General features: G+C 40.8%; 3 protein-coding genes across 6 annotated transcripts in view; 1 reads left to right on the forward strand and 2 right to left on the reverse strand.

The window, feature by feature from the left end:
• The first annotated feature begins 51 nt into the window (after positions 1-51).
• On the forward strand, positions 52-2,806 carry trappc2l (trafficking protein particle complex subunit 2L). The gene is made up of 5 exons (XM_041980635.1): positions 52-121; positions 390-562; positions 923-1,010; positions 2,484-2,563; positions 2,642-2,806. The coding sequence occupies exons 1-5, from the start codon at positions 89-91 to the stop codon at positions 2,685-2,687; spliced, it is 420 nt and encodes a 139-aa protein (XP_041836569.1). The 5' UTR covers positions 52-88; the 3' UTR covers positions 2,688-2,806.
• Position 2,807: 1 nt separating this feature from the next.
• On the reverse strand, positions 2,808-7,842 carry pabpn1l (PABPN1 like, cytoplasmic). Its single transcript, XM_041980623.1, has 6 exons — positions 7,558-7,842; positions 6,818-6,944; positions 6,206-6,273; positions 5,999-6,105; positions 5,805-5,892; positions 2,808-3,460 (listed from the first exon to the last, which is right to left on the reverse strand). The coding sequence occupies exons 1-6, from the start codon at positions 7,627-7,629 to the stop codon at positions 3,134-3,136; spliced, it is 789 nt and encodes a 262-aa protein (XP_041836557.1). The 5' UTR covers positions 7,630-7,842; the 3' UTR covers positions 2,808-3,133.
• Positions 7,843-9,045: 1,203 nt separating this feature from the next.
• cbfa2t3 (CBFA2/RUNX1 partner transcriptional co-repressor 3) overlaps positions 9,046-22,090 on the reverse strand; it is a 42,474-nt gene continuing 29,429 nt past the window's right edge. For 2 of the 4 annotated variants that reach the window (XM_041980587.1, XM_041980614.1), the window contains exons 6-12: positions 20,690-20,973; positions 19,900-19,985; positions 18,537-18,819; positions 18,042-18,110; positions 17,308-17,361; positions 15,413-15,603; positions 9,046-14,402 (exon numbers count right to left, since the gene is read on the reverse strand). In XM_041980587.1, the coding sequence (XP_041836521.1) occupies positions 14,016-14,402; positions 15,413-15,603; positions 17,308-17,361; positions 18,042-18,110; positions 18,537-18,819; positions 19,900-19,985; positions 20,690-20,973 (1,354 nt within the window). In that variant the 3' untranslated portion in view covers positions 9,046-14,015. The remainder of the gene's footprint in view (positions 14,403-15,412; positions 15,604-17,307; positions 17,362-18,041; positions 18,111-18,536; positions 18,820-19,899; positions 19,986-20,689; positions 20,974-22,090) is intronic. The other 2 variants (XM_041980596.1, XM_041980604.1) reach the window with 2 other exon arrangements.

Genomic DNA, 22,090 nt, shown 5'->3' on the forward strand with positions numbered 1-22,090 from the left:
TCGTGTCCTCTTAACACACAATTTTCCATGGGTACTTGAATGGAACGCGTCACGTGACAGAAGCTGACAGCTCAGGAAAAATACTAACATGGCGGTGTGCATAGCAGTGATCGCAAAGGAGGTATTTGTAGCTTTTAAACGTTTCAGATTTCCCCCCATTGTCTGTTTTATAACAACAGTAGGTTTTTCGTTATTCCTGTAATTGTTTCTAGATAAGTGGCAGCTTTCTATGTGTAATATAAGGTCCAGCTGGTTAAAATACTCCGACAGAGCTAATATTAGCATAAATGTTGTCACATTTTTATGGACGTTTTGTGCACACTGATCCAAAATTATGCTTTTACCAGATTTGTTTTAACGTGTGAATATTATTTTATGTATTTCCCCAGAATTACCCCCTGTATATCCGCAGTGTGCCCTCTCAAAATGAGCTTAAGTTTCACTATACAGTGCACACCTCACTGGATGTGGTGGAGGAGAAGATCTCAGCGGTGGGCAAATCCTTGGGAGATCAGAGAGAGTTGTACCTGGGTCTGCTTTACCCAACTGAAGACTATAAAGTGTATCCTTTTAGTTTAATTGGTTAAAGCTGGGAAACCTCAGAACACAAGTAATTTATGCGCAGCACTCACTCTTACCATTGCTGAAGTTAAGCTGTGATCAGGTATTAAGTTAAAATTATATACCTCTGTAACATAGATTTGCATTTTGTATTCTAAAAAGGAAATGGTGTCGTAGTTGGTGGAACTTCAATCTCCTACTATAAAATGTCCCCTATAGGGAAGGAAATTCATTATCAGCAGCTGTGGTTGAGGGTATAGTGTTGAATCACCACAGTTCTTTGAGTGGTCAACAAGGCAGTAAAAGTACTGTACAAATTTAATACCAAGGACCTTTCATATATCCTTGACTAGAAAAATAGATATGGATATGTAACCAACTCCAAGGTGAAATTTGTAATCGTTGTGGACTCATCAAATACATCATTGCGGGATAATGAAATAAGAAGTGTAAGTTAAGTCTGTAACCTGTCTATACATGTTCAGAGTCCAGTGAGCTGACTCTTCCTAATTATATTTTGTATGGCCGCTCATCTGCACTTCTCAAAGCTTAAGCTCAGTTACAAATTAATATAGCAGTTAGGTTTTATTGCAAGTGTAATTATCTTTTCTTAGAGAAAAAATAATACACTCAATGGGGTTTGCAGATATTAAGAGTATAAGATTTTAATTGATCCCTCAATGGGGAAATTTACATGGACACACAACAAGTAGAAAAAGGGTGGGGGTAGACAATCGAAACAACAATCACAGTAATAGTTACTATATACATATTCTACAGAGATGTTATACTAAGAAAAAAAACAGTTATTTTCATAGAGTGGTGGGAAGCAATGGGGTGATGTGGGAGTTAGACAGGATGGTGGGATTGACAGGAACTGAATTGTACATTGGGTGTTATATGGAGCTGTTATGTAGTCGGATGGCTGTAGGAAGGAATGATCTGCGATAGCGTTCCTTCCTGCACTGGGGTGTAGCAACCTTGCACTGAAGGAGCTGTTTAGAGCCACAACAGCAGGATGCCTTGGGTGGGAGTTGTCCATGATGGATGTTAGCTTGACCAACATCCGCCTGTCTGCCACCTCCTTCATGAAGTCTAGTGAGCAGCCAAAGACAGATCCAGCTCTCTTAACCTGTTTTTTAAGTCTCTTCCTATCTCTGTCTGTGCAGCTTCCTTCCCAGTACACATGGCATAGAAGGCCGCAGAGGCCTCAGAAAATGTCTGGAGCAGAGCTCCATGTAGACTGAAGGAAGGACCTTAGCCTTCTCAGCAGGTGGAGGCGACTCAGGCCCTTCCTATATCTAGGGTCTCTTGATGTTGCACATAATCCTCTACTGATTTCAACTGAGGGTCATCAAGTTGTTGTCCAAATTATAAGGCAGTCATACTAGATTCATTTAATTTTCAGAGATATTTATCATTTTTCCATCTCCGTCTTTGATCCCATTTAAATCTTTAGATCCACTAAGACATGTGGGTTTTACCTTATTTTCAGTCACTTCAATTCCATTTAGTTCTGTAGAAACAGAAAACCCTAAATCAAAGATTGGGTCCTTTTCATTGCTTCACATCTTTAAACTGTTCATATTTTACAAACACCAATGTGGTCTCATTGTTACTAAAAACACAAAGAACTTTATATTTGATTGCTATTACTTTGTTCTAACACATTTGGTAGTAGAGCAGTGAAAGCTGTTTATTTTTGAGTAAACCATTTTCATTGTCTTTTAGGTTACCCGTAAAATGAGACAACTGTTTTAAACAAGTTTTCCTGCTATCATTTTATAATTTTGCCATAGATTAAATCTCTTACTATGCACACTTCAATCAGGGCTGTCAAGTTTCCAGTTCTTAAAAAAGTATTTGTCTGGTACGATGATTTGAGTAATTCAGGTTAGTAACTTGCATTTGGTCTCTTACAGATGTTCAGAAAATTGCACAACTCTTTCACTGATGTAATGTGCAACCCATTCCACAATCCTGGGGACCCCATCCAGTCCAAGTAAGAGTCTCTCTGTTTCTACTCTTTTTTTTTTTTTTTTTAGCACTTTAAGCATTTAACTTTTATCCAATTATTCAGGGCCTTCAATGGGATCGTTTCTGGAATGATGATTCAAACTGGCTGACGTCCTTCTTCCTGCCCTTCTGTTTAGCATCCACTGTACATTCACCCTGTAGTCTTGTTTACATGTTGTTTTGATTATTGAACTGTAAAATTGAGAGTAAACTTGGTCTTTGCATATGACTATATGTGTTATTTTACTTTTATTTATGCACATAGCAAAAGAACTTAAGTTACACACAGGTAGGGTTTATATATTACAGGCAGCAACACAAAACATTCCCATCAACTTGTAAAAACAGATGCAACTGCATAACAATGTAAGAACTGTCCCATGCATTCACAGCAACATAAGCGTATGTAACAGCGGGGACCCCAGTCTGCTTTTGTCACTTCTCACCTATGAATGACTGATGCAGGAGTTAGTTCTGTACATCACAATACTTGAAAGTATTTGCCTTTTAAAAATCACACCCATCCACCCACATATCAAGTAGGCCGGGAGTAGTGCTAACGTTGTTGAGGGTAGTGTTGTCCACTTGACACTGCCCCCAGCTCCTCTGATGGAGGTGTTATGAGAAGCAGACACGGGTAACGCTTCGGTGTTTGTTCATGGTAGTCCATGTGTCCCTGTCTCTTTCCCACTGACGCTCCTCCGTAATAGGGGTGTGGCGTTTGGTGTTGCGGTCTTGTCGACTGGTACCGGAATCTGCCTCGAGAGCTGTTTTGGTATCTGGGAGGACGGTAACCACGGCCTCTGCCTCTGGAGTGGCCGCCTCTGTGTCCTCCCCTGTCTGTGGTGCTGATGCCTGGCATGTTGGTTCTCTTAGGCAATACCTGAAAGCCAGAAAAAAAAATTCTTTTTACTCTTCCAATTAAAGATGACAAAATAAGTACTGTTTACCATTTGGAGCAAAACAATGTTTGACTCATCTTAGGACTCATTTTCTCTCATGTCTGCATACTATTCCACAAAGAAAAGTTTTCTTAATTAATCTGGGATGAACATCATTCCAGATCAGTGTGTTTTAAGATATTCAAGATGTCTTAAGTCCATCAGTGCTGAACTTAATTCAGTGAACAGAGCCAACTGCTGTTTTTCCAAGTCTCAGCTGATTGTCAAAGTGGAAACTATGGCCCTTAGGTGCAGGGGACTGTGAAGCAAGATTTTATCAAACATTAAATATTTTTCAGTAGCATTTCAGATGTCCAGAAGCAATACTGACTACATTACCTTTTTAAACTGATTAGGTTTGGAAATACCAACAGATAGGGCTGCTTGATTATGGGAAAAATGATAATCACGATTTTTTTGATTGAAATTGTGTCCCGTCGGAAGCCCCCGTGTGCACGTCTGCAGGAAAGAGCGCAACATTTCACATGTACGAATGTCACCTGTCGCTTGGCTGGAGGAGGGCAGCGATTTTGGCCTCACCGCGCAAGTTCGTCGCCTCCCGTGTGTCCAGTTTGCGACGCGTGCTGAAGAAAACTAAAGCAGTCGGGGCTGTGGGAGGAGTCTGCACCGCAGAGCTGCAAAACAGCCTTCCAAACCAAACAGACTTCCCTAGATCTGACCACTCAGGCAAACTGATGATGTGCTATAAGTGTTTGTTTAAAATGTAAGGTTGATATCTCAAAAATAAGGTAGAATATTTTTAGAGATGCACAGATCCTTAATAACTAATAAAAACAAAACAGTCGTCATAAATTAGCAATAACTACTAATTTTTCTTTGTATTGAAGGTCCAGGAGAAGGTTGAGAGAAGCACGGTGTATGAGAATAACTAGATAGCCTGAGTGTGCTTCAGACCAACTGTGGTCTGCAGTATCGACTCACAGGAATCGTTTCTGCTGAACTTCTGATCATAGAAGCTGCTGTTCACTCTGGCTGGAACATCTTCATGGTGCAGAATACAAAAAACTTTGTACATTCTAAATCTACAAACGGGACTGTGCTAGTTGCAAATGTTTAAAATGTTACACACAGTTATTTTATAAGCATTAGTGAAGGCATGACTAACACTAACGGTGAGCTGTGAAAGAAGCCCGTCACGAACAAGCTGCAGCATAGGAGCAAAACAACCCAAACTAAAGATTGCCACATCCTCCTTCACCTTCATGTGAGTGGCATTGTCACGCACGATTACAGCATTTTAGTTAGCAGATTTTCCTTGTCAGATAAGAGACTGACAGATAAGAATGATGAATTAGAGCAACTTTTCTGTGGGCTAATCACTTCAGTTTTCATATTGTCTGCTGGAAGTTTACCGCTCCACTAGAATGCTTCAAGAGCGTCTGCTGCACTTTTTTCCCCCCTCTTCCTTAGCTGAACAATTTTTAACCTGAAAGCCTTGGCCATACACATATTTAAGGTGTGTTTTGCTTTTTTTTTTTTATGTTTCCAGACTAAAATATATTCAAATTAGTGACCTACTAAATGAGCAAAAACAGATTATTTTCTATCAGACGTGTAGGTGCCGGTGTTTCATAACGCTTAAATGAAATCATATATAATTATATTTGTATGTATGTATGTATGTATGTATGTATGTATGTATGTATGTATGTATGTAGATGATTCTAAGAAATATTTCATGAACTGATTCTGCATCAACATATTTTGGTAGGTTTAAACCTGCATAATACTCAACTTGTAAACATAGAACCAGAAAGGTGCCTCCTTGGATCGGTGGGGTGTATCTGGGAATTCACACGATATTCGATCCGTGATACACATCAAAATCAGAGCCCGATACAGATGGTGGATCAGATCAGTCCCAGTTCTTAATATTTTTACAAAGCAGTCAATTATCCATGAATTAGCTACAAGTTGTCTTATAAGCTCAAACTAACCATTTCTCTAAGTCAAACCAGGAAAAACAATAGAATAGCAGCAGTGTCCCCATGGTTCAATTCTAATGATCAATGTGTGCCCCTCCAGTTGCTTTAAGTCAGTGTAGAACAAAAAAATAAATAAAATTACACTTTAAAGATTATATATTTAGTTCCAGTACATCAAGTCATCCAATTTTATTAAACCAGTTCTTGTAGTATAAAGTATGATGCTGCTCAAAACTCCACCTCTTAGTCCTATAAACTGCATTTGCACAACCCATTAAAATTTGATCAATGGCAAATTTGACAGACTGCCATGATCATTTCAGTGTGTAGTAAACTTTACCTTGAGGACTCTTCCTCTGAACAACGTCTCGTGTAAACCAATAGCACTCTGCACAGAGTCTCGATCAGAAAATTCAATGTAAGCAAAGCTGGAGAAGACAAGGAAGAATAGATTATAATTAAACGTGGCTGTTTACAGTTGTGAGCAGTGGTTTAATTTTGACAGGTAGTGAAAATGATAAGTTATACACCCACCCTTTAGGGTGACCGGAGAACCTATCACACAGGATGGTAACTCTGTTGACAGGACCACAGCCATTGAAATGGATCTCCAACTCGTCTGCAGTAGCTCCATAATCCACCTAAGGTTTGTTCAATGGCATATCAGAACATAGTTGGTTGGTTAGTTAAATAAATTAATAATTACGACAAGTATAATGAAAGAAGATACACAAGCCTTACATTTCCCACATAGACCGATCTGTTGTCTGCATCTATCCTCTCTTCAGGAGTCATATTATAGAAGGGTCCTGTGGTGGAAACAAAAAACAAACTACACAATGCTTGCAATATAAAGTTGCAACATGCAATATAAAGAATTTGTCTACACAGGGATGCCCTACAGGTGAAAGGACTATATTAATGTTCAAAAACAACATATGAAATTTGGCCCCCACTAACTGCATCTCAGTCTCAAATAAAGAAAAAGGAGGAAGGAATGAGGAGATGCACAGAGGCATAAAATAGCCAGAGGCAGAAAAGGACACTTCTGGTTTACTGGGTCTCACGGCTCCGTCTCACTGGGCAGTGATCAGGCACATGTGAACAATGCTGCGACTATAGTGAAGTGACCCAGGTGTTAGCCAGATGGTGAAAAGCCATTGCCTCACCTGCCCAGAGGCTGGAATACTACACACCTGACTTTTGTGTGTGTGTGTGTGTGTATGGGAGACGGGGGATATGTGGTAGGGGGCCTGTGCCCCAGTCCTGAGAGCAGAATCAGTAACTTTCTGCACACCAATTGAGCACAACAAGAAACAACTTTGCAGATCAGACTGCAAGCCTTGCTCTCACCAGGCCGAGGGCTGTTGGTCATAAGCTGCATCTCTTCTGCAGCACACCTCTCATCTTCCTCCTTCAGTCTCTCAGTCTCTTCTTCCATCTCCAGCTCCTGGACCCTGGCCTTGATGGCCATCAGCTCCTGACACAAGAATGGAAACCAACACTTGAGCCCAATATGGCCAAAGAATCAGGGCAAGTTTTAGGGTATTAAAAATGGGTCATGTGGACGAGTGTCTCCAACATTAAAACACGAATTCCAGGAATTCCTTCAGCTGAATGTTTATTTTCAAAACAATTGCAGAAATGCATTACATTTTAAATCTCGTAAATTCACAGCTACATAAAAACGAATTAAATATTTGGGACTAATGGACTCGTTTTGTGGCTAATATTTACTGAATCTTAATAAACATACACTAAAGACCAGAAGGTGGTTCGGACGGAGCTGTGGCATTTTTCAGCAACCCTATAATCTGACCAAAATGTAAGGCGTTTGCTTCCACACCTTATAGCTTTTACAGGAAGTAAATATTTTTATAATCCACACTATTGTTGCGGTCACCGCACCCGACTGGCCCACAACTGGATTTATATGGGGGTATAGGAGAATGTGGCTAGCAGATGTAGCTATCTCGGTTAACAATCAACAGCAGTCCGGTGCGTGGGGCTAGCGTAACTATTCTCATTACACACGCGTTCCAACAAACGTGTCAGCAACCTTTAGGTTCACCACAGACACAATGATGACTCACCGGGTCCTCGGTGAACTGCTCACCGATGCTCTCACCCTCTAGATAGCGGTACTCCATATGATTTTCCGCCATGCTAGCTGCTAAGACTTAGCATCTGCAAAGCCAACCGCTGCTTGCCAAACCCGCTACGAAAAAAAAAAAATCTCTCACCGGAAGGAAACGGTTTGGTAGTGAATGGACACTACACCCGACGGCATATGAGGTAAGCTAATAGATATCACCTGCGCACGAGATTCATGACGCGCTGGACTGATTGGCACAGCGGAGGGCATGTGAGAGTGGTGATGTATGGATGAGAAAAGGGATGGGGTGGAAAGCGTCTTGCAATCAGGGGCGTATCGGAAAAAAATGTGGTGGGGGACTAAAATGAATAATTATTTAGCTATTTACAATTAAAACAAACTAATATGAATGTTTTATAACAACAATAATAAATGGAACTATCAATATTAACTCAAATATAAGTGGTGAAATCATACAATAATGAAAATCAATGCAGGCTATAAATGTGTTGGTAAAATTAACTAAACTTGCTGTGGGAAGTGGCAAATGTAGCTTGTGTGTTTCTGGAGTGACCGTTTTGGTGCAGCACTAGCTTTTGATCAGTCTCATACACGTTAGAGAAAGTGAAGTCCCCTTCAATCTGGACTCATCAGACCACATGACCTTCTTCCATTCCTCCAGAGTCCAATCGTATGCTCCCTAGCAAACTGAAGTATCGTTTTTTGGTTAGTGTCACTGTTTAGTGGTTTTCTTATGGCCACACAGCTGTTCAGTCCCAATCCCTTGATTTCCCTTTTCATTGTGCAAGTGTAAATGCTCTTTCCATATGCCTAAGTTGTGCTGTTGTTTTTCTTCGATTTGATTTCACCAAACATTTATTGATCACCGATCACCATCATTCAATATTTTTTTCTGATCACATTTCTTCCTCGAAGATGATGATTGCCCACTATCCTTCCAGTTTTTAATAATGCATTGTACAGTTCTTAACCCAATTTTGGTAATTTCTGCAGAGATGTTTTCTCTGCTTGATGCATGCCAATAATTTGACCCATCTCTTCCACAACCATGGTTGTTTAAGAAATGAGAAGCTACTTATTGCATCAGCTGGGGTTAAATAACTTGTTGCCAGCTGAAAGATATTCGCTCATCCGGTAATTTTCCACTAGAAGGTTCTTATTTGGCTAGTTAAATCCAGATGACTTTCTTTTTTTTTTTTTTTAATTTAGCCAGACAGTGTATTTTGGAGGGGTCTGGCTGTAGGGCTCCACTGTAGAGCTCTGCAGCCAGACTGTCTTGGAGTATTTAGCAGCCTTGAATTCCTAAGAAATACATAATTTGTTTTGATACAAAAAGAAAGATAATAATGAATTTATATAACAACTTTATGACTCAGCTGAACAACAGAGGGAGATGTTTCCTTCTGGGACATGTAGTTTCAGAATATGCTTTCATTTAAAAGAGAAAAACAAAAAGAGGGATGGATATGTTATTTTTTGTTTTAATTACACAGTTACATTGTTCAACACAGACAATAACCTGAATTAGAATGTTTTACAGCTTCACACATCCAACAGAGCGAACAGTTAAAAGAGCGGTATTAGCAACAGGGAGGAAAGCATGCAAGAAATAAATACAAATCAGAATTGAATTCTTCTGGCACAGTTTACTTCATCTAAAAATGGCAACAGGACTGTTGAAAGAGGGAAATTAAACAAAAAGGGAAAGATCTTCAGAGCGCCAACCTTTCCTACAGAAACATGATTTCTTTGTAATAATGTATTGCACAATACAGTATAGAATGCTTCCCTACACATATTAAACCATAAACTTTTTTTCAGTTTATGTTAAGGTTAAAAACAAGACCATCCTGAGCCACGGCTTATGGTAAAACAAGTGCTGTATCCACTGTTTGCCACCTTAGCTTTCTAGTCATCGGTGCCTGTTTCACAGGAAGGACGTGTCACTATCACATCAGATGAGCTTTGAAACTTCACTAGCAGACTTACTGGTTGGGACAGAGAGAGGCAAATGCCATCCTGCTAATATTTGTCTTCACTAAACACGTGTTTTGCTCATATTAGGTACACAGTTTAGCAAATATAAATTGGCTGATGTAAAGTTTTAGGAGACCCTTGGATGGTTTTTACAACAGCAGAGCCCTTATGTGTTTGCCATCTATAACATCTGAACAGAGAAAAGTAAATGATGCTACACAGCACAAATTGCAAGCAGAACATTGTATCCTGCCAACAAATGATTCCAAGAGGGAGAATCTCAGTGAAGGGCAGTTTGCTCTTTCCTCTACAGCTTGTTTTTTTTCTATGTAGGATTGCCGCCCCTTATCCCACACAATCAAGCTGAAACTCTCTACTACTGGGACATAACAAAAAGCCCTTCACAAACATAAAGAAGAAAGTTGCAGCTTTTGGTTGTATTTTGGTCATTTATAAACGGTCTACTGGGTTTGGTTTTGTTTATCTGAGGGCTTACTTGCAGACAAGGAGGTACACACAAAGCATTCAGTGTTGAATGGAGCTGTCATCACAATCCTGTTTTGATGTGGATGTTATAAACCAACATGGCACTTGACTGCACAAAGCTCCTGCTACATTTTATGAATCAATGTGCCACTATTGTCCATCTGGGATGTTTCATTAAAGCTCTGAAGGTTTCAAGTATTTTGTACAGAGACATAAAGAAAAATTATATGTTTTTTTTTTTTTTTTTTTTTTTATATACAAAAAGCAAACTCATCATCCACACACAAACACACACTCAACATGCATTCATTTTTTCCTCTGCAAGGCTTTGTAACTGTAAAAACACGCAGTCAGGCTTTTTCAAAGAGGATGCTTTTGTTGTTTATAGAGAAGCACAACTCAATATGTAGTCAACAAGCGCTTTGATTGCTTGAGTGAGAATTCTACACATGTGAAACTCAAGCAGTTTGTTGAGTGTGCTTTTCACTCCTTGACTCTGAGTATATGTATGTCAGACACTTTGGTTAACTGTTGTAGTGGAGCTCTAACCTTATTACTTGCAGCCTGTTAATACACGCCATGTCAGAGCCTACAATGGCAAATTAGGAGTACTTTGGTCTGTGCTTTTATTGGTTTTGGACAACAAATGGCACATCATGGTTGATTCTGTGTTTAGTTTGGTAACATACAGGACTGACTGTGTGTTTATTAATGAATTTCAGCAGTACCAGTTTGTTTAGCGGGATCACAAAGTTTGTAGTCTGGAGAATTAATAGATTTTCCACATCACGAGTAATGACAATTCCTTTCAGATTCATATGATCACTTATGAATGTGAGTGTGTGTCCATGTCTGTTCTCAGCCCAGCTTTTTAAAGTCCAGGTCAGCCTCTCCTGGTGGTTAGCTGTATGCTCACAGGAGGTAGCTAGTGTGAAGGGAGAGGGGGAAGGGAGGCTGTGGTTGTGAGGAGTGGTCTGGTGGTGGAGAAAAAAATAGACATCAGGGAGGGAAAGGAGCACATTACACAAAAAGGCTGAAGTCAACACTAACACGGTAACTATAACACACATACATAAATGCCACGCACAGATGCAGGAGTACCTTGCAGCTTATCTTGTTTGGATTGCAGTTATCAAATAGTCAAGAAGGAAGAAAATCTATTTTTGATTAAACAGCATGTTTTTTTCTGTTTGGTCCAAGTGTGAATGAAAGCCAACAAGATACAGTTGACAATGGTCAGTATAAAATGCATTAAATCAGTTTAATACCCTTAGCTGTTGATAATTATATAGGGAAAACTGAAGGAAACTGACAGAGGTAATGCCACTCTCCTGACTTGGAAACAAAAATCTTTCCCAGTTCTGTAGCTTAAGCTCAAATTGTATCTTTAGAAATAAACAATCAGATAAAAATCAATATTATTTCAAAATGTGTTGTTAGCTTAACACTGGTGTATCACTTCACCCTACGTCTTCCTACAGTAAAGGCTTGTCCTGCACCATTGATGGTGGTGTGGGGGGTAACGCTCTTAACCACACACACATAACACACACACACACACACACACACACACACACACACACTGTTAACAACCAAGAGAGAGGATCACTATAGACACTAGAGAGGCTTTTGAGCTAACATGGTGGTCAAAAGGTAAACAGAACAGGTTTAACAATTCCTAAATGTGATGTGAAATAATTAATTTCAGAAAGCCATCACTTTAACCCTGTTTTACTACAGACTACTCTGGGCCTTCCTATCAACAGCAGACTAAAACACACACTGTTAAGTCCCCTCCTGCAGCATGGAGTTACTTTACCTCTGTTACTGACAGTCTCCTCCACTCAGGATCACATGACACTTTGATTTGAGTAAAAATTGAAAAAGCATTTAACGTGCATGAGTGAAACAATTTGAGAAACAAATGTACTGTGAGAAAGTCATATTCTGGACATTAAACTTTAAAGGTTTTTGTTATTTGGCAAACACATTTTTGGACCTTTTTAAATACTATGTACATTCACATTAAGTTACTGATGTTACTTTAAATATATCTATATGTATCTATATTATATGACACCCTATGGGCAGTTGCTGAGGTTCCATTCAGTAGCTGAATTCTCTTCATATTGCACCTCCGTCCTCTCACTGTCTTACAATGCGAGCAACACAAAATATTCTACAAGAGGGGTTTGATCTCATTAATATAGATACAACAAATCAAACATAAGTACAATGTGGGGCTTCTTTTCATAAACAAGCATCTTTGCTCTGTCTTCACTGCTCAGCCCAAACTCAAAGGAGGAAAAAGAATAGCAACAAACCCAAAACAAAAGTCCATCTTTCTGGTTATACACAAGGGCAGCACATGTGGACATCAGCAACAAGAGACATTATTGAAAAAATGAAAAGAGGAACAATATCTACAAGCAGGTTCAACCCTCCCCATCTGACTGCTTTGTGGCTCTGTCCAAAGCAGGCTGGGCAGACTTGAGTCAAGTAATTGGGGAAGAGCATAGAAGGGAGGAGTGGGGTGAGGGGAGGTAGAAAGAGAGAAGAACAAAGTTTACACCGCCCTCTTCTAGGCTCTTGTGTCTGTCATGCTTTGGAAAAGGAGGAAGTGAATGTAAAGGTAAGAGCTATTCCTTGAAATATCTCCTCATTGATAACTTTAAAAATAACGACTTACAAAGTTTCCCATATGTCTCCATAGTATGCAATGCCCTCTCGGACAATGTCTTCGACCTTGCATTGAGGTGTTTTTGCAGCTCCTTAGCCTTAAATGTATCTTCATCTCCTCTGAGGCTGTGTAGCGTTCCTTTTCCTCTTTTTTGTCCTCTCTATCATTCACAAAAGAACCACACTGTGGCAGGGTTTCCATCAATTTCATCAAGTCTTTCTTATAGGTAAGTTCACAGCATTGTCCATTTTCACTAGTCTGGGCCATCACTGAGGAGCTGCTGTGGTTTCATCCGGACTGCAGGAGGCAGTTTTTTTAACGCTGGACTATGGGTCCCGCTCTGCAGCTCCTCCGCAGCCTGCTCCTCTTAGGGCTGGCTTATCTGCTGAGGAGGTGATGTTGCTTTGCGTTTGGTTATGAGTGCTTCTCTTTATCGCTTACTTACTCACTTTGGCAGTGTAATACAAAGGTTTGGATCATGTTATTTTTTTCATCTTTGAATTCATTTGGGTTCATAATGGTGCAGAGAGGTGAGTCCGGTGTAGATTTTCTTGGCTCGCTAGCAAGGTAGTTAGCAGTTTAAAATTTATTTATTTTCATATCATCAGCATGGTCATCACTATTATTCTTTATTTAGAATATTTGGACTTTTCTTTATTTTCCCTTAAAGCCAGAAAGAAACCTTTAATAAATACTAAGCTGTGTTTCTGAGGAACAAATCACGTTACAAGTTTTACCCCTTCCCTTGTACGTTTGAAAATGAAAGTTATGCTCCTTGCCTGTCTGTTAGTGCACATCTCAGGGCTGGTTACTGTTCTTTCTTTGATGCTGAAATAAAGGGAAATCCAATCCAAGTGCTTATCAGCTTGTCATCTTCCATCAATGCTGCCTTATCACAGCCCTTATCTTTTGTCCTTAGATGGACAATATTTAACATGCTTTCATTACTGAAGGCGCATCTTCAAGTCAAGCCTCATGTTCTCAGCAAACACATCTGATATGTTTCTATGACAGAGATAGGAGACACTGCAACAGTCATGCTTTACACTACATTGAACCCCTGGCTGGAATCTTTGTATTGGTGGCTTCAGTTATTAAAGAGACAGGAAAAAGTAATATATGATGGGAGAAGGAGAAAACCCATCTGTCATCAGAAGAGTGTGATTAGAGGGAAAGGGGGAAATAGGGGAGAAGAAAAGGGAGCAGTGTGCGATGAAGATTCCTCAGTTCGGTTTTGTGTGGAGTGTGGGCACTGTCACTTTAGTAGGCTGGGTAGGGACAAGGGTCAGATGTCAGCGAGAAGTGGCATCCAGTAGGGCGGGGGTGGCTGGAGTTGTGGAGCGAGAGGCACTGCTAGAACTGCTCTCTTTGGGGCTGGCGGACACACTTCCACTGCCAGCACCTCCCGCAATACTGCTCTGGACTGCAAGGGACAGGGGTCCTGGAGGAGTGCTCTCAGAGTGGGTTGGGGGTGCACTGGAGGATGCTGATGAGGCTGAAGAGGAGGAGGAGGGGGTGCCTAGAGGGACACTGCTGCCCCCTGGCAGCCCCTGTAGGCTTTGACCACAGACATGGTGGTGCTTCTCCCAGTCTTTGTGTTGGCAGAAGGAGCCACAGTAGCGAGCTGTGTTGCAGCCGCTGCACGTCTCGCTGGCTTTCCTGCCACAGTTCCAGCAGCTCTGTTGAGACAGTAATGAGAGAGTGGATGGATAAAAATAAGTCTCCTTTGTATCCCAGGGCCGTTATTTTTGTTTGTTTGTTTTTTATTAATGTAAACATGTTAACACTTAAATGAATCATTTTAAAACAAAAGTTTATGTGTTTAAATTTAACCTTTTTTTCGTACAGTTTGCACAGAGATCTTGGTGCAAGCCAACTGGTTTGTGTTACCAGCAGGTGGTGGTCAACTGCTCTGTAATGGTCTGAGCCTGGTACTCTGCTCCAGCCATATGGACCTTTCTGCATATATTTATAAAGAAAGCTAGGGTCTATACTAAGAAGTAAGTTCAACATAACTAGGATCTTTTTATGATTTGGCTTTAACAGATTAAATCAAGTACTGTTAGGATGCAGGTTATCAACCCAGTAAGTTTACTAAAGTTTCATGACTCAGGCATTGAGTGCCAGTTGGTAGCAATGAAGATTAAACATAGACATGTCATTAAAACTTATACTTTTTTATTGGAAGTGTTGACATCAAATCTTAAGATTCACTGGGTAAAAATGTTTTTCTTTTTTTTCTTTTTTTTTTTTGTATTCTAGTCATTTTGAATAAATTGTCCAAAACATTTAATTTCCTGGATGTTTTGGAACATGGACATGCACAGACGCAGCCCGGTAAAGAGGCAGAGTATGAAGCAGAATGAAAATTATAAGAATTTTTTTGCTTCTTTGCAAAAACTTATAAGATCAACTAGCGCAGGCTTTAGCTTTTTAATTAGTCTGGGTTCCATTTAAGCGCTTTCCCCTCTCGAAAAGTATGGTTCTGTTTATCAGAGAAAGATAAAGAGTGGATGAAGGAGAGAAGAGAAGCTTATATTAGCTGACTGGTCATTAGGTGGTGCTTCAACACTATCCTAAACAATGGTGTGTTGTATGGGTTGAAGAGGGCTTCCAGTGTTTGAGTGCCTGAATGAAGGATTAAGTCAGAGACAAAATTTGGACGAGGAGGGGGGGGTCTAATACTCACTTCAGTGGAGTCTTCCTGCTGGTTGATGACCGTTAGTGCATCCTCAGAGGCTTGCCTCTTGGCCTCTGCCAGTGCCCTTTCCATTTTAGAGCGTTCAGCAGAAATCATTTCATGAGCCTTCCTCTCAGCGTCAGACACAGCCTTCTGCAGCTCTGACATGGCCTGTCGCTTCACCTCATTCACTGCTTCTTCTAAGAAAAAAAGAGAACGGGACAAAAGGGCGTTAGGGGTTTCGGCTTTCATCCCATCCTGCCTGTTCTCTCATCATTTCTCAACACCCTTTCAGCTTCCATCCTGTTGTAACTCAGCAAGCAGATGTACATCATTCAAGATTTAAAACTTTCTGCCAGAAAAGTGAAAGAGCCAGACTTAAGTAATTAATCCAAACGTGTCTGGTCACAATAATTTTCACTGCTGACAGCAGCAGATGTCAGCTACTTGGAAGTTCATCCAACACTCTGAGATTTAATGTTGTGATTACTGTCATCTTGTCTCGAGAATAATTTTAACAGCGATTGTTTGACAGTTTTCAGGGAAGAGCAAATTATTCTTGCAGCAGTTGGCTCTTGTATCACCCCTGCAGGACATGTTCCAGAGGAGATGTTATCTTGGGGTCCTCTAAATACAAGCAGATGAAGTGAATATTTTTTTAGACCAGGCAGGTGTGCAGACTCTTTTCCAGATGACAGAATAAAACAGAGACTTTCTTTTCAGTTTGACAGTTTTCTTTACCATCTTTTATTACTGGCTTCAAAGTGTACAAGAAATGTAAAGTACTCAATTTCTTTCAGAACAGCCTGAAAAATAGAACGCCAAATATACAGCAGACTTTTTATTAATAAAATGATGTTGTGGGACGGCGAGGTTGCTAAATATGAATTCCTCATCTTCTTCTATCCATCAAACAGGCAAGAAGAACAACAGCAGCATTTTTAAAGATTAAACGATACTTCTCACTCTTCCTGCATCTCCTCCAGATGTGTCAAGCAGACACGGGTGCCGTGTGAAGACACAAATAACACGCATATAAGAGGACTGCCAGGTGCATTAGACCAACCAAGTAGGAGGAGAGCCTAATACCGTTCTCTCCACTGCTCTCCATTTCCTCCACTCCATGTTTGTTTGAGAGGAAACTCATAAATAACTGTCACTTTTCCTTGCCGCTCCACTCCAGCTGTTTCAAACTACTGTGAAAAAAGATAGGCAGTGGGGGAACATTATCCACATCCTGCTGTGTACATGCACATTGCTGTATGCTCATGTATGTCTGTGTGAACTTGTGCGCATGCCTGTGCTTGACTCCTATGTTTATATCCCAAAAAAAAAATAAGTTGGTATTCTGTCAATCCTGTAAACACAGTCACACTTCTCAGGGCTTTCTGTCATGCTGTCTCTACTTTCACACTTTATTTCTGCTCTGACTTACACACATCCTTTTCTCTTTCTTCTCTCCCTTGCAAACACTATCTGCATTATTCCATGCTTCTCAATTATCTGGCCTAATGCATGCACCAGTAAGATTAGTTTGCAAATTTAATTAATTCTTATCAAGGAGACTGCATAGCAGATGCTGGGGCAATTAGCACTTAATGGAAAACACGGGGGCAGCAATATTAACGTTTTAATTCCACAGGGATTTGGCAAGTCCCTGAGACGTGATATTTCTGTCTACTTTTTTCATACTTCAGATCTTAGTTCTCTGAAATGCTGCCATCTCTCAACCTGAAGCAGACCAGAGAATACGTGTCTGGTTTCATTAAAAAAGCAAGAGGTGCTGAAACTGCATGAGGCATTCTACCTGGCTGCTAAGATAGAAGGTGACGCTTACAAATAAATTAATATATATGCACACAAAAACTAGAGGTGAGATGTTAAGAGTGAGATGTGTTACTCACCCTGCTTGTTTTGGAGGTGCTTTAGGGCTGGGGAGAGCGGGATGCTTGTAGTACCTGTATGAAAAACAACTGCAATTAAAAGAGCCTTTTTTTGCTGGTGAAAATGCAGCACAGTATTTTGCCGACAGCAGCAGCATCTTTCCTCTGCAGGGTATTAGAGTATGAGTGCAACATAATAGTGCTGGGACTGAGGTGGAACAAGGGCTGAATCTGACGACTCTTGAGATGGGCTCTATCTAGCATATGCCGTAAACATGAAGGCCCATGCAATGCAGCACTCCCACCTGCTTTCCTGTGGCTACAAAAGAGCCAAAAACAGTAACAGCAGTCAATTTTTTAAAATGGTTTATATAATTTCTTTAAGTTTATGAGTGATATACAAAAAAAGGTTTAGAAATTTGACAGTATGGATTTCTCAGGAAAATAGAGTGCAGTTAATCTTCATTCTGTGTTGTACTGCGCTGCTGTGGTCCAATATAGGACCGGTGACTGCATTTTCACTGCAGCTTTAACTGCAGTGGCCTTTCATAGTGGTGACAGATGGAGGGCATTTAGCCCTAATGACACAGAGGGCCTCCAGTCCTCTGGCTTGATGGACCTACGGCTGTAAGGCCTCTGTTCTGCCTGTCTCAGTAGCCAGGGTGAGGGCCATGAAGAGTGATGAAGTGTGTGCTGTTAGTCTGTGTGTGGTGAGTCATGAAGACAATAGAGGGAAGAGGATGCCCTGCTCTTACCAGCTTTCCTCCAGATTTCTTCAGGCAGGTATCCTGAGGGAGGCCTGTGTAAGAAGTCTCTGTGGATTTCTGAAACACATGCAGGTACGCACACAGAGAATAAAGTTCTTGAATGCATGTTCACACATTCATTCAAATCAGTTTTCAATTCTTTTTGTGGGACCAAAAAATCATGATGTATTTGACAACAATAGTAAACAGGCTGTCAACAACATTTTCAGCAACTTCTGGGAAAAATGCAAGTGTTAAAAGTTAATGTTAATAATGATTAGCATGCTGTCAACAAGGATGCATACAGTTGGTTAGGAAACTAGGATTTGGATTGCCTCACGTAAGCTAAAATTTGCAATTGCGCTAATAAAAAAACAAACAAACAAACTGTCAGACTTTTTGCTACTAAATTGACCCATTAAGGCTGTTTCAGCATTTCAAATGAGCCCTACCTTGCTGTAAGTGTTTTGCTTTGCCAAATATACCCTGTGTGTGTTTGTCTACCTGTCTGTCTGCCTGTCTGCCTTTCAGCAGCCGAGGAAGTTCCTATGGGCAGTGACTCGCTGCTGCTAGCTGTGTTGGAGGAGGAGTTGTGGTGAGGAGGAGGAAGAGTAGTAGGAGGAGGAAGGCAGTGCTGTCCGTTGCTCCCACCTTTTTTCATCTCCTCCACGTCGCTGTAGCGCCGAATCCAGTGATTCATCTCCTCCCGGTCGGCCTCCTGGCAGCGACGCAGCACCGTCAGAGAGCGCCGTGTCTTTTCTACCATGTCCATGATGCAGTTCAGGAGCTGTGAAGGCAAAACATGGAGAATGGGCTTACTTAAAAGTCATAAATGAGCAAGAGAAGAAGTTATAGAAAATAACTATTTTGACAACAGTATATCTATAAATGAATACATAAAGGTCACAAGATTAATTGTTATACAGGAAAGCATGGGATTATAAAGTATGCTAGCTTAATCCATCTAATACACATAACCATCTAACTAGCAGACATGTTTGCTAGCAGGTGACTACATGTTACCGTGTCTGCCTATCTGTTCATGGATTGTGTGCCTGTCAGTGAATTTCAATGACTAAGACCATTGCAACAAAGATAATGTAACAGCTGGCCTGTTGATGAAAAGGTTGAGCCAATTCCTTCCACCCCTCTGCTCAGTTCCCTGCCAACTCAACAGATTTCCTGTCTTTTTTTCCCTCCGGTGTAAACAGTGTCACTTTCTTTCCACAGAGCTCTGTCTCCCCAGACCCGGCAAGGTCTGCTAAATGGGTTTAGCATGGTTGACATTCAATCCATATCATTATTCCCATTCATCTTCTCCCCCCTTCTCTGCCTGTGCTTTCTTCCCTATGTCTCTCCACCAACTCCCGCCCTTCAGAGTTGGCTATATTTATTTCAGCAAAGTGTTTCTAATTTGGCACAAGTCCAGGCCTGGCCAGTTCTCTCCATGACTGCAGCTCTTGTCTCAGCTGCTCTACCCAGCTGGAGCAGCTCTCTGCTGGGGCTGAGCTCCATCTGGGGCTCTGTTTCTAGCTAACACTCTGTGTGTGTGCTTGTGTGCATAGTTTACATGATTTTTCTCTTCATAGAGTTGGGGACTAGGTGTCCAGATAGGTGTCTGTCAGTTGTTAATTCACCACCCTGACACAGACCTCCTGAGGTCAGCTGTCCGTCAACTGCCAACTCAGCTGGGACAGAGGCTGTTCTATCTGTCAACAGTTCCTGTTGATGTCATCTGCTTGCCATCTTTAGCTCTAACACTAACTTTAATCACCTGCTGACCTCTTCACTCTTTTTTCCACAGTGGTAATATTAAAGAAACAAGGGAGTGGCCATCAGTAAGCACAGTTTCCATGTTAATGCATACATTATCAAGGTGTTTCCATTCTTCTGCCCATTCTCGATCTGTAAGACGGTGGTCAATCACCTCCTCTTGACGGGCTCCGTGCACTGCTGCAATAAAAAGAACAATAAATAAATAAATACATAAATGAAATAAATAAATAAATAAATAGATGGATAGATAGATAGAAAACAAAAACAAACATGCAACATCTTTGTTAGACACTTAATAAACATATGTAAATAAAAACATGTAATACAGACTGCAGACTTGTTTTTTCTGCACATGTTAACCGATTGCTGAACACAATTATGTGAAACAAAATCAGTCTGCTATAGATAAGCTATACTGTATAATGCTTTGGAATACATTGCATATTTGCATAATACTATTGATTCACAACATCATGATACACATACCAGTTAAAGTCCTGTGTAAATTAACTTAAAGATCACCATTCAGCATTTAATCCACTAAAAAAAGTATATTTTTTCTTTACAGTTTCTTAACCAAATAAGAGGTCATGGATATGCTACAGCCTCATAATTAATAAGAGAAAAATGTGATTTAGAATTAATCTCAGATAGAAACATACATGGTGCCCAGTTGGCCACATGGGCATGTATAGCTGTGGTCTTTATATAGAAGCATTTCCTCAAGGATTATCTTATGGACTGACAGCTGGCCTTTGTTCTCACATACATCCCACTTATACTTACACAAGTTCACTTATTCTTGACCTTTTAACTTTATGCCATGTGGCCATAGATCAATAGATTTATCAGACCACATGAAGACTCTGCAGCTGCCCTACCTGACTGCCGGTGCCTGTCTCTTGCGTCACGGTGTTCATTATGCCTGTAAGCGTCTCTGAACTGGTGTGCCAGTGCCATGTCCTCTAAGCGATAGTGCTGGGGTCCCACTTGGGGGTTGGGTGGATGGGGAAGGCCATTGGGAGGGTGTGTGGGGAGACCGTTGGGAGGCGGGTGAGCAGGGAGACCAGTGCTGGGGCTGAAGCGTTGACTGGGGCTGATGGTGCAGGGCCTCTTGGCCAGGTGCTCCGGGTGCAACCCATCTCTCTCTGAGCTGTCTTTGGTCCTAAAGAGGTACACATGGTGGTGAGCTAAAATATGGCTGTTAAAACTCTCAGCTGCAGGTAAAATATGGTTATGTGGCTTTATATAACATAACTTGTGGAGGTAACCAGGCAAAATATAATATGAGCATCTCACAAATTTGTAGCATTCTGTCTGAAAAAGCAGACAGCTACCAAGCACTGCACTGTGATGACCAAGACGTTACAAGGATATACACTTCAGTTTTGGAAAACAAGCCGTTTTAAAGATTAAAATGTCTTTAAAATCATATTGAAATCTCTGCTGTAAAAACAAGCTCAACATTCAAAATTCACAGAATACAGCATATAGTATGGTAACTTTTCATGTTTGTGAAGCTCAAGCAAGGAACACAAACATGTTTTTTTATGTTATTCTAAGTTCAATAACTCCCATATGGTGTGTATACCAACACACAGTGTAATCACACACACATGAATGAGAGCTGCTTGTTGTTCAGTTACAGTAAGGCACTGCTTCTCCAAAGCTTTCACACAGCTGTACACCATATGTATCAAACAAACCAAGTCCAACTGTACACCCTGCATCTCTAGCTCTTAATCTGAATATCCCTCTGCCTACTCTTAGATTGCTAGTATTTCTCCCTCCCACCCTGCTCTTGGGCTTAAGGGGCAATGGGGGCTGAAGCCTGAGTATTTGACAGATGTTTAGTCGCACTCATTTGTGTTTGTGTAGCTTACATGAGTGTGTGCGTGTGTGTTGGTGTGTGGGGGAGAGGTTGAGTTTTAAAGCCATCTGGACAGTTTAAATGGGAGTGTTGATATTAATCTGTTTAGCTGGATGGCAATAGCCAGGCATTCAGATGGAAATCACTCTTTATCATCACAGGTATCAAAAGCAAATAAAGGTATTGCTACAGCCATCATGCTACATCATGTACATGATGTGTGTTTGTGTGTGCTCACCCTCTGTGTTCCATGTATATATTTGTGCTATATTTGTGGTTCTAATAGCCAACAAATCAGACAAATAACTGGCACAAAGTTGGCTGTGTACCCCCCTTCCCTGCTCCCTCTCTCCACTGAATCGACATGCTGTGAAGTGGGAGTGCACATCCAGCTTTAACACCTGGTCTAGTC

This window comes from Melanotaenia boesemani, chromosome 1 (genome assembly GCF_017639745.1).
Source record: "Melanotaenia boesemani isolate fMelBoe1 chromosome 1, fMelBoe1.pri, whole genome shotgun sequence".
NCBI classification, from domain to species: Eukaryota; Metazoa; Chordata; class Actinopteri; order Atheriniformes; family Melanotaeniidae; genus Melanotaenia; species Melanotaenia boesemani.